The sequence below is a fragment of the Clinocottus analis genome, unplaced genomic scaffold (genome assembly GCF_023055335.1).
Source record: "Clinocottus analis isolate CAN_PGR_092001 unplaced genomic scaffold, fCliAna1.0.p SCAF_20, whole genome shotgun sequence".
Classification (NCBI taxonomy): domain Eukaryota; kingdom Metazoa; phylum Chordata; class Actinopteri; order Perciformes; family Cottidae; genus Clinocottus; species Clinocottus analis.
In genome coordinates this window covers 16237506-16252020 of record NW_027175932.1, presented here as the reverse complement: position 1 = coordinate 16252020, position 14515 = coordinate 16237506, and the positions used below count along the sequence as shown (strand labels likewise).

At 46.5% G+C, this 14515-nt stretch overlaps 1 protein-coding gene across 2 annotated transcripts in view; it reads right to left on the bottom strand.

The window, feature by feature from the left end:
- The window catches only part of ipo8 (importin 8), a 51834-nt gene extending 37473 nt beyond the window's left edge, over positions 1 to 14361 (bottom strand). For both annotated transcript variants that reach the window (XM_068587134.1, XM_068587135.1), the window contains exons 1-6: positions 14043 to 14361; positions 11853 to 11934; positions 9371 to 9527; positions 8933 to 9091; positions 7725 to 7881; positions 192 to 281 (exon numbers count right to left, since the gene is read on the bottom strand). In XM_068587134.1, coding sequence (XP_068443235.1) covers positions 192 to 281; positions 7725 to 7881; positions 8933 to 9091; positions 9371 to 9527; positions 11853 to 11934; positions 14043 to 14126 — 729 coding nt within the window. In that variant the 5' untranslated portion in view covers positions 14127 to 14361. The remainder of the gene's footprint in view (positions 1 to 191; positions 282 to 7724; positions 7882 to 8932; positions 9092 to 9370; positions 9528 to 11852; positions 11935 to 14042) is intronic.
- Positions 14362 to 14515: the final 154 nt, after the last annotated feature.

Here is a 14515-nt window from a genome sequence, read left to right as displayed (position 1 = left end):
AAGCTTTCTTCTGGTTTGTTTAACATTTAAAGATTGGCAATTGTAAAAAATAAATACAAATATGAATACATTGTGGCACATTTCATCTGATAGATTTGTCAAAGTCAATATAATCAACTTGTGTGTGTGTGTGTGTGTGTGTGTGTGTGTGTGTGTGTGTGTGTGTGTGTGTGTGTGTGTGTGTGTCTTACAGCTGGGACGTCTCGGTCCATTATAGCTCGGAGGATTTCCATCCACTGAGTCATCACTGTATTGTTGATCAGCTGGAGGGGCAGCGAGTACTGCAAGACAACAACTAGGGCATCCTCATCACCATCATCATCATCACCACAAACATCATCATCACCACAAGCATCATCATTAGCATCATTATCACAAGGATAAGGATGAGGATATATTTATTGTCATTGTAAAAAAAACATACAACGAAAATACGTTGGCAACAGAAAGTTAAGTATAGACAGCAGTAACATAAACAAACATGTATTACATGTAGACTAATTTAAAATGGCATCTTTTAAAATAAAAAATAAATAAGACATAAAACACAGGCAGCAATGTTTTAAGTGCAAAAGTGACTGTCCGGTATGGGATGGTGGGGGTGATGGAGGAAACCGCTTTGTGGAAAAAGCCGTTCCTCAGCCTGTTAGACCGGGTTTTAATGGACCTGAATCATCTTCCTGATGGCAGTGGAACAAACAGAGAGTGACCAGGGTGTGTGGTGTCTTTATAGATGTTGCTGGCTTTCTTCTGGAGGCGGCCAGCATACACAGTGTCCAGGTCCTGGAGATTAACTTCCACAATCCTCTGTGCAGTTCTGACAACCCGGGCCAGGTCCTTCCTGTTCTCTGCTGTGCAGCTGGAAAACCACACAGTAAAGCACTGACATAGGATGCTTTCTATGATGCTTATGTAGAAGTTCACCAGAAGCTTTGGGGGCTGGCTGGCTTGTTTGAGCTTCCTCAAGAAGAAGAGCCTCTGCTGGGCCTTCTTCACCAGGTGTGATGTATTCAAGGACCAAGTGAGGTCCTTGGAAATGTGAAGACCCTGGAACTTGATGCTTTCCACCCTCTCTACCTCCTCCCCATTTATGTACATTACATGTCATTTAGCTGACGCTTTTATCTAAAGCGACTTACAATAAGTGCATTCAACCGTCAGTACGAAGTAGGAACAACAAGAATCAAGGCAGAACAATTTCTCAAATAAAGTCAAACTGCTAAGTGCTATCAGTAGGAGCCATCGAAGTGCTGCCAAAGTGCTTCCGTCATTGACTTAATACAAGGTGTAGTCGAAAAAGGTGAGTTTTTAGTTTGCGGCGGAAGATGTAGACACTTCCTGCTGTCCTGATGTCGGTGGGGAGCTCATTCCACCATCGAGGAGCCAGGACGGCAAACAATCGTGATTTTGTTGAGTGTCGAGTTCGCAACGACGGAGCGACAAGCTGATTGGCTGAAGCTGAGCGGCGCGAACGAGCTGGTGTGTACGGTTTCACCATGTCCTGGATGTAGGTCGGACCCGATCTGTTCGTTGCGTGGTACGTAAGTACCAATGTTTTGAAGCGGATGCGGGCGGCCACTGGTAGCCAGTGGAGGGCGCGGAGGAGTGGAGTAGTGTGAGTGAACTTCGGGAGGTTGAAGATCAGTCGAGCCGCTGCGTTCTGGATGAGCTGTAGAGGTCGAGTTACATTGGCAGGTAGACCTGCCAGGAGGGAGTTGCAGTAATCGAGGCGAGAGATGATCATGGCCTGGACCAGAACCTGTGCAGCCTTCTGTGTGAGCAGGGGACGTATTCTCCTGATGTTGTACAGCATGAACCTACAGGAACGTGTTGTTGCGTTGATGTTGGCACTCAGGGAGAGTTGACTGTCAAGTGTCACACAGAGGTTTCTGGCAGTTGGGGTCGGGGGCCAACACTGCGTTGTTGAAGGTGATTGTGAGGTTTTGGATGGGGGAGGTTTTGTCAGGGTTGATTTTCAGGTGGTGTGTGGAGATCCACTGAGAGATGTCAGTCAGACAGGCAGAGATTCACTCAGGTATCCCGGATTCTGATTGAGGAAACGAGAGAATCAGTTGAGTGTCATCAGCGTAGCTATGGTAGGAGAAGTCATGCGAGCAAATGACGGCGCCGAGGGAGTTTGTGTACAGCGAGAAGAGCAGCGGACCGAGGACAGAGCCCTGAGGGACCCCAGTTGTGAGATGACGAGGTTCAGACACGGATCCTTTCCAACTTACCCGGTAGGTGCGATTGTCGAGGTATGACGACAAGAGAGAGAGCGCAGGGCCTGAGATTCCGAGATCCTGGAGGGAGGAGATGAGGACCTGGTGGTTCACGGTATCAAAGGTAGCAGTGAGGTCTAGAAGGATGAGGACGGAGGAGAGGGAGGCTGCTCTAGTAGTGTGGAGCTGCTCGGAGACAGCAAGGAGGGCCGTCTCTGTGGAGTGGCCTGGCTTGAATCCAGACTGATGAGGGTCCAGAAGGTTGTTCTGGTGCAGAAAGCCGGAGACTTGCTGAAAGATAGCTAGTTCCAGAGTTTTGGAAAGAAAGGGTAGGAGCAAGACAGGTCGGTAGTTGTTGACTTCGGACGGATTGAGAGTGGGTTTCTTCAGGAGAGGGTTAACTCTTGCCTCCTTCAGAGAGTTGGGGAAACAGCCGGTTTCGAGGGAGGTGTTGATGAGATGGGTGAGAAAGGGAAGAAGGTCAGGAGCGATGGACTTGAGGATGTGAGATGGGATGGGGTCCAGAGGGCAGGTGGTTGGACGAGTGGAGGTCACTAAGGAGAGAACTTGATCGGGAGACAGGGTGTTGAAGGATGTACAGTGGAGAGGGTGTGATCTTCCTGGATCTCCTGAAGTCCACAATGACTTTTTTGGTCTTGGTGGTGTTCAGGACCAGGTTGTTGTCTGAGCACCACTTGGCCAGATGTAGGACCTCCTGTTTGTAGTGTGTCTCATCGTTGTTGGAGATGAGTCCCACCACAGTGGTGTCGTCGGCAAACTTCACTATCTTCTTGGAAGAGTAGGTGGGCGAGCAGTCCGGGGTGAAGAGGGCTGAGCACACACAACCCTGAGGTGCACCAGTGTTTAGGATGGTTGTTGCTGATGTCAGGTTCTCCATCCTCACATTCTGTGGTCTGTTTGATAGAAAATCCAGAATCCATGACCAAAGTGATGCAGAGAGTCCCAGGTTTTTGAGTTTGTGCACTGGTTTATGGGGATGATGGTATTAAAGGCTGGGCTAAAGTCAATGAAGAGCATCCTGACGTATGTGTTGGGGTGCTCCAGGTGAGACAGGGCTGTATGGAGTGTGATGGAGACCGTGTCCTCCGTAGATCTGTTTGCCCTGTATGCAAACTGGTGGCTGTCTAGGTCAGCTGGGAGGATGTCCTTGATGTGTGATAGTATCATCCTCTCGAAGCATTTGGTGAGGACTGGGGTTAGGGCTACTGGGCGGTAGTCATTGAGGCAGGTGACTGCGGTCTTTTTCGGGACAGGGACAATGGTGGTGGCTTTAAGGCAGGTGGGAACTGCAGCTTGTTGCAGGGAGAGGTTGAAGATGTTTGTGAACACCCCTGCCAGCTGGTCGGCAGAGGTCTTCAGTGTGCGGCCCAACACTTTGTCTGGTCCCACTGCCTTGGTGATCTTGATCTTCCTCAGGGCAGACTTCACCTGGTGGTGCTGGAGGAAGAGTGTCTGCTCCTCCTCTTTGGGCTGGGACTCCTTAGCTGTTGCTCCGCTGTGCTGTGCTTCAGGGTGTCGGGGAGGTCACTGTCCTGACTGATCTTTGTGGTGCTGCTCTTGTAGTCAGTCAGTGTTTTAATTCCTCTCCACATACTCCGGGGATCGTTGTTGTTAAAGTGACTCTCAATGCGTTGTTTGTACTTCAGGCCCCTGCGGGCACTTTTGTAGGCCAGTATGTCACCAGACCTGAAAGCGGTGTCTCTTGCTCCAAGCAGTCGCCGCGTGTTTCTGTCCAGCCAGGGTTTTTGGTTTTGGGACCACTGTGAAGGTTTCGGTGGTCATCACTGTCTCAGTGCAGAAGTGTAGGTAGGCCAGGACATCTGAGGTGTACTCCTCTAGGTCAGCTCCCTGTGCAAACACTTCCCAATCTGTGCTTTTAAAGCAGTCCTGTAGGAGTGAAGCAGCATCCGCACTCCATACTTGAATGGTTTTGGCGACTGGTCTTGTTTTGCTAATTATTTGTTTATATGATGGAGTCATAAACAGAGAGAGGTGGTCTGATAGGCCAAGGTGTGGAGATGGTGCAGCTTTGTATGCTCCCGAAATGTTGGTGTACACCTGGTCTAAGATATTCTTGTCTCTGGTGGGGAACCTCACATTTTTGTGGAACTTGGGCAGCACTGCCTTTAGTTCTGCGTGGTTGAAGTCACCCGCAACAATCTCAGCTCCCTCTGGGTAAGCATTCAGCTGGTTGCTAACAGTGCTGTTTAGCTCCTCCAGAGCTAGTTTTGCGTTAGCATGTGGTGGGATGTAAACAGCTGTGATCAGGATGGCAGAAAGTTCCCTTAGCAAATAGAACAGTCTTCATTTCACAGCCAGGTATTCCAAGTCCGGGGAGCAGTTTTCCCAATAATGTCTGTAGCCGTACACCAGTCGTTAACGTATATACACACACGCCTCCTCCTCTGCTCTTACCGGAGTCTGCAGTCCTGTCTCCTCAGTAAACCGCTCGTCCCGCTAGCTCGATAGCTTCGTTTGGGAACGATACCGTCCAGCATCATCATCACCACAAGCATCATCATCACCATCATCACCACAAGCATCATCATCACCACAAAAATCATCATCACCACAAGCATCATCATCATCACCACAAGCATCACCATCACCACAAGCAGCATCACCATCACCACAAGCAGCATCATCATCACCACCACAAGCATCATCATCACCACAAGCATCATCATCACCATTGTTGAGGGATTGAGAAATTATGAAAGTAAAAAATTGTAATCATTAAAAACGTATAACTATTTTCTTTTTTTAGTATAACCATTTTGATATTCTTGTATAACTATTTTGATTTTTTAGGTATAACCATTATCTTATTAACCACTGAATGAATATATGTACTGTTTGGTCTTTATTTGAAGTACAGCTTGTGATTAAACTATATGAAATGCATAGGATGCTATGAGTTGCTGTGTTTTATACTCTTTTCTATACTATGGGTAAATGTAAAACGCTCTCCTGTGTATTAGGGTCCAGCAGCCAGTGTGACCATATCGGGCAACAAACCCTCAGCTTATCTTAGAGGCAAGATCTAGGACTGACCCTTAAAGAAAAGGAGGAGGGGTTAAGGGTGTCTGTGAGGTACAAGAGGTGATGCACAGAGCGGAAAAGGTCTCTCTCTCTCTCTCTCTCTCTCTCTCTCTCTCTCTCTCTCTCTCTCTCTCTCTCTCTCTCTCTCTCTCTCTCTCTCTCTCTCTCTCTCTCTCTCTCTCTCTCTCTCTCTCTCTCTCTCTCTCTCTCTCTCTCTCTCTCTCTCTCTCTCTCTCTCTCTCTCTCTCTCTCTCTCTCTCTCTCTCTCTCTCTCTCCCCTTTGCTTTTTACTCTTCTTGTTCACCAGACCACGGTCTGGAAGAACAGATTTAGAGAAGACTAGACTTAATATGCAACTTTACTAGAACAGGAGAAAAATCTTATCCACCGTGTCCCAGTCCTTAGGGGTTGGGACATGGAACCCAGCTTTAGTCTGGAGGACAGGGAACCCAGTTAGTCTGGAGGACAGGGAACCCAGTTAGTCTGGGGGACAGGGAACCCAGCTTTAGTCTGGGGGACAGGGAACCCAGCTAGTCTGGGGGACAGGGAACCCAGCTTTAGTCTGGGGGACAGGGAACACAGCTTTAGTCTGGGGGACAGGGAACACAGCTAGTCTGGAGGACAGGGAACCCAGCTAGTCTGGAGGACAGGGAACCCAGCTAGTCTGGAGGACAGGGAACCCAGCTAGTCTGGAGGACAGGGAACCCAGCTTTAGTCTGGGGGACAGGGAACCCAGCTTTAGTCTGGAGGACAGGGAACCCAGCTTTAGTCTGGAGGACAGGGAACCCAGTTAGTCTGGAGGACAGGGAACCCAGTTAGTCTGGGGGACAGGGAACCCAGCTTTAGTCTGGGGGACAGGGAACCCAGCTAGTCTGGAGGACAGGGAACCCAGCTTTAGTCTGGGGGACAGGGAACCCAGCTAGTCTGGAGGACAGGGAACCCAGCTAGTCTGGAGGACAGGGAACCCAGCTTTAGTCTGGGGGACAGGGAACCCAGCTTTAGTCTGGGGGACAGGGAACCCAGCTTTAGTCTGGGGGACAGGGAACCCAGCTTTAGTCTGGGGGACAGGGAACCCAGCTAGTCTGGAGGACAGGGAACCCAGCTTTAGTCTGGGGGACAGGGAACCCAGCTAGTCTGGAGGACAGGGAACCCAGCTAGTCTGGAGGACAGGGAACTCAGCTGGTCTGGAGGACAGGGCTCCAGCTTGAGTCTGGAGGAAACTTCTGCTATCAGGAGCAGAGAGCCTGGCAGCAGTACAGGAACACGAACCAGAGAAAGTGGTTTTCAACCAGCTCTGAACTTAGTTTTTATTTTCATTTTACTTTTTACACTGAGCACTGTTTCATTGAGTTGAAATTGTTGTAAGTGATTGGAGCGCAAAATAATAAATCTCAGCCTTACCATTGGGTAAGTGACTGACACCAAACAAAGTTATGGTTTTTTAGAACAATTTAATGCTCTTTCCCTGTCCACCAACCGTGAGATACAGAAGTGACGACTGAATGTACCAAAGAGACTTAAGGTTAGTATCTCTGGGTGAAAACTGTGCAGTGTTAGTATAATGATGAGATGGTGTCAAACAGGCAGAGAGAAGTGTAGACGATGCACACACTCGCTATACGGGTTGAGACAAGTTACAGCCCACTGTGGGGACCTGGCAGCATAGAGCTGTGAAACACCCTCAACAAAACCTACAACTTAACGAAATAATCAAAAGTCCTAACGATTGAGCCCGGGGCGAGATAAAAGACCTAAGACATTCTACTCATATTGGATGAAGATTGTTATTTCTGTCGGGATCACTGTTATAACAGTCGAAGGAGTAACCACCGTGTTAGGCTAAGAGGTCTTGCCCTCCTACTCTCCCCCTCCTCCTCTCCTCTTCCCCGGCAAGGTCTCCGATCACGCTACACCATCATCACCACAAGCATCATCATCACCACAAGCATCACCATCATCATCACCACAAGCAGCATCATCATCACCATCATCATCACGACCACAAGCATCATCATCACCACAATCATCATCATCACATCACAAGCATCATCATCATCACCACAAGCATCATCACAAGCATCATCATCATCATCATCACCACAAGCATCATCATCATCACTACAAGCATCATCACCACAAGGATCATCATCATCACCACAAGTAGCATCATCATCACAAGCATCATCATCATCACAAGCATCATCATCATCACTACCACCACAAGCATCATCATCACAAGCATCATCCTCATCACCACCACCACAAGCATCATCACCACAAGCATCATCATCATCATCACAGGGAAACTCTCGAAGGCTCTCTTACATTGTATTCAGTGTTTCATTCATTACGCGGAATGGTGCTTTTAATATCCCTGATCAGGGAAACAAAGTGTACAAATACATTTATCGCACGCACGCACGCACGCACGCACGCACACACCTGTACGAGTGCATGGAAGATCTTGAGGATCTGTTTCTGGATGAGGACAGAGAAGATGGTGGCGTCAGCAAGCAGCTGGCTCATGAGCTGTTGAATCCTTGGTAGGAAGATCTGCATGGCTGCCAGCAATGGCTCCCTCTCATCTGCCTTCCGGTACCTAAACATGCAAGCATAGACATACAGAAATAAGCAGCAGCAGAAGGCTCTTCCTTTTTATTTATGTTCATCGTAACCCCACCACAGTAACCAGAGGCCTGTCTCATGAAGCTGGTTAACATAGCCGGGTTTCCCTCAGTTATCCAGCTGCACTTAACCAGATGTCCGCCATCTCGCTTTTTGGTCTCACGAAACAAGTTATCAACTCGTTAAGTCAACCGAGGAGTGTCTCATCTAGATCTGTGCTCGTACACATAAAAGGGGCGGAGTTAACTCCGTTAGACCAATCGTGCAGCAACGTATTTTACAACAGAGGATCAAACCATAATCTTAATAATGTACAAAAAATATAGTGAAAGAAAACAAGCAAAAAGCAACACTGCTGCAGCAGCCAGAAGCCGCAAGGAATCCTGGCAAAAAAACGGCCGTTCTGTCAATGCGTAAATGACTGGGATTGTAATATTAAATCACTGTCTCAAATGTATGAGCCTATTTTGATTATCTTTTCGTTTTAACAATTTAACCTCATTTCAGTTGCAACACCTAAAAGAGCCAAAAGAACATGAGAGCAAGTTAAAAGAAAGTTCAAAGCGGTCAGTGAGTTTATTATAATATCTTCCAGGCTTCATGTATGATGTGAACAATACACATGCATCGTCTTCACAACAACTACAACGGTTTTTGCCGGTCAGGAAACACGAGCTCTCTGCAGAGCGCTGCTCTTACTATCCATGTCCTTCCTCAACAGGACTCTGTAGAAATGGACAGGTCTTCCAGGGCAACGGATCCGGCTCAGAAGTGAACCAGCTTCGTGGGACGGAAAACCCAGAGTTAATCCAGAAATTAATCCAGAAATTAGCTCGCTAAGCCGAAATCCAGCTTCGTGAGACAGGCCTCAGGAGAGCACACACACATCAGGGACACAACACACCCCCAGACTCCTCTCACTCATGCCATCATGCAGACGCTACAGGAGTCTGAAGTCCAATTTAATTGCAAAAAATAACCTGTAGTTGTGCGCTGGAAAAGAGGAACATGAAGCGTTTACTCACTCATATGTTTTGACCAGCTGGTAGAGAGCCAGCAAGCTGCCGTACCAGCTGCCGCCGTTCTGAGACTGCAGGTACACACCCATTTTGTCCACGATGGCGGTCCAGCGGCCGGGGAAGTCGTGCTTGATGATGGCTCGCAGACACATGGTCAGCTGGGCGCTACAGACAGCGGAGAAAGTTATGCAGTCATTTATTGTTTCAGTCAATAACTTTCACTTCCTGCATACAATTCAGGTTCCAACTGTGGCTTCTGGAAAATGTAGAAGAAAAGTCTTTGATTTATATTTTAGATAAAGAAAAAGTCTACAGGTTTTAGCCATGTTTTTCTGAAAAGGTAAACAGGATGATGCTTTACAAAAAGTTTCATTCTGTGACTCAAGAGGCACAGTAAAAACAAGTGGCATGCGTTAGAGACGGAAGCAGATGTCCTAAATGTACCGGATGGACTCTGGAGAGCGGATGATGGCCTCCACCACGTGGTCTCGGATCTGCTGCCGGTCGTTCTCGTGGATGTTGAAGGGGAAGACGACCTCGCCCAACGATGGCTCTCTGTCCTGCCAGTACTGACTCACCATGTTCTTTAAGTAGATAGCCGCTACACACACACACACACACACACACACACACACACACACACACACACACACACACACACACACACACACACACACACACTCCGCGTCGACACGCAGTTTGGATTTTGGGGAGGTGCACGTTAGGCTACGGCGTAGGGGTGTGCGTCGACGTGGTATCTACGCCGTAGGTACGCCGTCGACCTAACGCAGAAGCATGAACTAGCCTTAATGGCAACACAGCCACTGGACCACCCACCTATACCCAAGTGGTCTAAACTAATATGGAGGTCTATCCCCAAGTGGTCCACCTTAACATGGCGATCTTTCCCCAAGTGGTCTAAACTAGTATGGAGGTCTATCCCCAAGTGGTCCACCTTAATATGGAGATCTTTCCCCAAGTAGTCTAAACTAGTATGGAGGTCTATCCCCAAGTAGTCCATTTTAACATGAAGATCTTTCCCCAAGTGGTCCACCCTAACATGGAGGTCTATCCCCAAGTGGTCCACCTTAACATGGAGATTTTTTCCCAGTGGTCCAGCCTAACATGGAGGTCTATCCCCAAGTGGTCCACCCTAACAGGGAGGTCTATCCCCAAGTGGTCCACCCTAACAGGGAGGTCTATCCCCAAGTGGTCCACCCTAACGTGGAGATTTATACCATAGTGGTCCACCCTAACATGGAGGTCTGTCCCCAAGTGGTCCACCTTAACATGGAGATATATCCCGAAGTGCTACACTCTAACATGGAGATATATAGGGAGATATATCCCCAAGTGGTCCACCTACCTATCCCCAAGTGATCTACACTAATATGGAGGTCTATCCCAAAGTGGTCTACACTAATATGAAGGTTTATCTCCAAGAGGTCCACCTTAACATGGAGGTCTATCCCCAAGTGGTCCACCTTAACATGGAGATCTATCCCATAGTGGTGCACCCTAACATGGAGATATATCCACAAGTGGTCCACCTTAACATGGATATCTTGAGCCGCAGATGCTAGCACTATTCACAAATGCTTGCCGACCAATTCTGTTCCAGATTGACCAGGGAATACCTCTCTGGCCTGCAGACCAGACTGGCACCTAATTCTTCTCCTTTTGACCTCATGTGAAAGGCAGTTGTCAGTTTGTAACCACAAGGTTTGTTTCCAGCCTACTGTCCTTGTGTCAAAATGAGAAGCTGAACCATACATTTCTCCATGTGCGCTTTACAGTCCAATGTTCCCATAAGGCCTAGAACGGGCTACATGCAGATGTCAATTTTCATGTATGTACTTGTATGTATGACTAATATAATAAAATGTATATTAGCCCTGTGGCTAATTGGACACGTCCTCAAGATTCACAGCAGCTAAGACAGGTATATCAGGTCAGCTGATGTGAATATCAAAAAACGTGAACACCTGACTAGCATCCCAGTCTAGCTTTAGTGATGCCGATTTCAAATCTAATCTGATTGCACATTTTCACAGGTTAACATTGACATGCTAACCTTACTAATTAAGTCACAGTGAATATACGTGCCTGGTGTTTGCATGTGAAGCAATGGGCTTGGAGCCGAGTGCAAATGACATAAAGGGAAGTCAGAAAGAATTGCAAGGCGGACGAAGATACTTTTGGAATCTTTTCATGGAATTTGCTGACATTAAGAACGATAAAGAATAGCACCAGACTTATACCGTCACTGCATGAAAATAGATGCATGCCATGAAAGACACCTCATCTATTTTAGACTTGATTGATACTGTGAAGCAGGAAAGTACAGAAAGTATGCCATCTCTGAAAATGTACTGAATTTTGTATTTTATGATATTCAACTAAACAAACCAATATAGAAACACAAATGAAATAAAGCTCTTAATCTGTGTCAGTATTGCTTTTTCTTACTTTGTTTTGTGAGCTATCTATAAAATTATTCTTCAATTCCCTACAGCCTCAAAAAGAAGAATGGGAGCCAGAGGCGTTACCTTTCAAGCTCCATTCTGCGGAACCAGCTTCCACATTGATAATGCTGTCATTCATGAAATTATGTTGTACTTTTACTTTGTTCTTCATTCTGTACACATGACATCTATTGCACTTCTCACCTCAGAAAAAAATCAACTTTTAACAGACGCAGAGATCAAAGGATAGAAGATGTGTGTGCTGTACAGGTTGTAAATCCCTGAGGCAAATGTGTGACAAGATATTGGTCTAAAATGGAATTGAATGTTTCTTACATTGTGTAATTACCTCACACAAAGTGTTATCCGTATTTTATACACTAAAGAATAGAGATGGAAATGGTCTATCAATGTTTGCATACCATCAGCAAATGAATAGTCCACAAAACATTGAGTCTTACCTGCCTGGCGAACAGGAAACTCCACCTGGTCCGACATAATGATCTGAAGCAGCGTCGGGGCAAAGTTGATGATCTTGTATGACTGAAACACACAGAGGACAGACAGGTGTTTAACATTTTGTTCAGATGAATTTCTAGGCATTAAACCAGGAGGTGGCTGTGGCTCAGAGGAGTGGGTCATCCACTAATCAAGGACGAGGTGGATCAGTGACACTATTTATGAGGGTTGTTGTCCAGAAGGCTTACAACCCTATCGAGTTTGTGTTGTTTAACTCTCACCCTTACATAAACATCCACATAACAGATGCCCATACACATATCATGTCCCCATGTCCCCATGTCCTCATGTCAACATATCAACATGTCCTCATATTCCCATGTCAACATATCCTCATGTTAACATATCAACATGTCCCCATGTCAACATATCAACATGTTCCCATCTCAACATATCAACATGTCCTCATGTCAACATATCAACATGTCCTCATTTCATCATGTCAACATATCAACATGTCCCCATGTCATCATGTCCCCATGTCAACATATCAACATGTCAACATGTTCCCATCTCAACATATCAACATGTCAACATATCAACATGTCCTCATTTCATCATGTCAACATATCCACATGTCCCCATGTCAACATGTCCCCATGTCATCATGTCCCCATGTCAACATATCCTCATGTCAACATGTTCCCATCTCAACATATCAACATGTCCTCATGTCAACATATCAACATGTCATCATGTTCCCATGTCCTCATGTTCCCATGTCAATATATCCTCATGTCAACATATCAACATGTCCTCATGTTCCCATGTCAACACATCCTAATGTCAACATATCAACATGTCAACATGTCCTCATGTTCCCATGTCAACATATCCTCATGTCAACATATCAACATGTCCTCATGTCATCATGTTCCCATGTCAACATATCAACATGTCAACATATCAACATGTCCTCATGTCATCATGTTCCCATGTCAACATGTCCTCATGTCAACATATCCTCATGTCAACATATCCTTATGTCAACATATCAACATGTCCTCATGTTCCCATGTCAACATGTCCCCATGTCAACATATCAACATGTTCCCATGTCCCCATGTCATCATGTCCCCATGTTCCCATGTCCTCATGTCAACATGTCATCATGTTCCCTTGTCAACATGTCCCAATGTCAACATATTCTCATGTCATCATGTTCCCATGTCAACATATCCTCATATCAACATGTCCTCACATCATCATGGGCGACTGTGGCTCAGTGGTGAGCAGGATTGTCTTTCAATCAGAGGATCGGCGGTTCAATCCCCAGTGTCGCTAGCCCATGTCGATGTGACCTTGAGCAAGACACTTAACCCTAAATTGCTCCTGTAGCTGCGCCTACGGAGCATAAATGTGTATGGATGGTTGACTATACTGATGTGGCACCTTGCATGGTGGCTCCTCCGATCAGTGTGTGAATGATGTCATCATGTAGTGTTAAAGCGCTTTGTGTGGTCAGAAGACTAGAAAAGTGCTATACAAGTACAGGTCCATTTACCCTCATGCATTATGTCCTCATAATGCATGTAGATGCGACGGTCAAGTTTTATGTTGTACTGCATTTGCATTCAATTTCATTATTTGCAGGCACAGACAAATAGAAATTAATTAACAAAACGACTAGAAAAATGTTTCACAACTTGAAGGAATATTATAAACTCTTGGTAAAGCTCGTTTAGACCATCACGTGCTTTGAATAACACATATAGTGAAAAGAGAACAGACTTTCTACCACCTCGCACACAGCTCCATCCTCCACTATGATACTGTACATCTACAATATTTTTAGAAATATAACTCTTTCATCTTCAATTACGTAGGAGCCATGATTATTTCATTTAGACTATTTACTGGACGTAATGTAACAACAGCAGCTGTAATAATGTTTGAGTATAGGTTTAGCTTGTAAACCGTGTGCTTCCGGTCAGACCGTGTTGTCCAGGGACAGTGTGTCAAACTACTGGTCCCAGGCCTGAAGAACTACCGCGTTCAGTCACCAACACACGGCCTTCCGTCCTCCAAAAACACCGCAGCATGTTTGGGCCAAGCCGCCGGTGATGTCCCCAAAGCGAAGCCCCTCAGAGAGAACACACGGAACAAGCGCTTCACCCCTGGAGCTCACACACCTGATTGAGCTCATTCTCCGCCGCTATCCTCAGAGTGGGCTCGATGGTCCCCTTCAGAGCTTGGATGATCCGGTTGGGGTCCATCTAGTTCCACGGTTCCTTCTGCGTGTTATTGTCAACATGTACCGTCGGTTACCGTCTCTTCCTCACGTTCAGCCCAGCGCTACGAGTCTGCAGCTGGGCACAAACAGGGTCAAAGCTCCGCGTCACATAAACAAGTCCCGGTTACAACATTTAAAATATTAATTCATAAGGCATGTTTGCAGAAAGGAGACTCTGTATGCTTTAAACTCGGGGCTACATCACTGAGAACGGTGGCCCCGCCCCGTTTTACGACAACAAGCCAGACGCTTTACGGCTTTCCTCCTCTTGTGTCAACAGCGCGGTAGCAGTGACGCACTGCGCGCTGCCGCCCCCTGCTGGACTGGGGCTGCTTTTCATGACTACTCGTTTTTGTCAAAACAAAATATTTG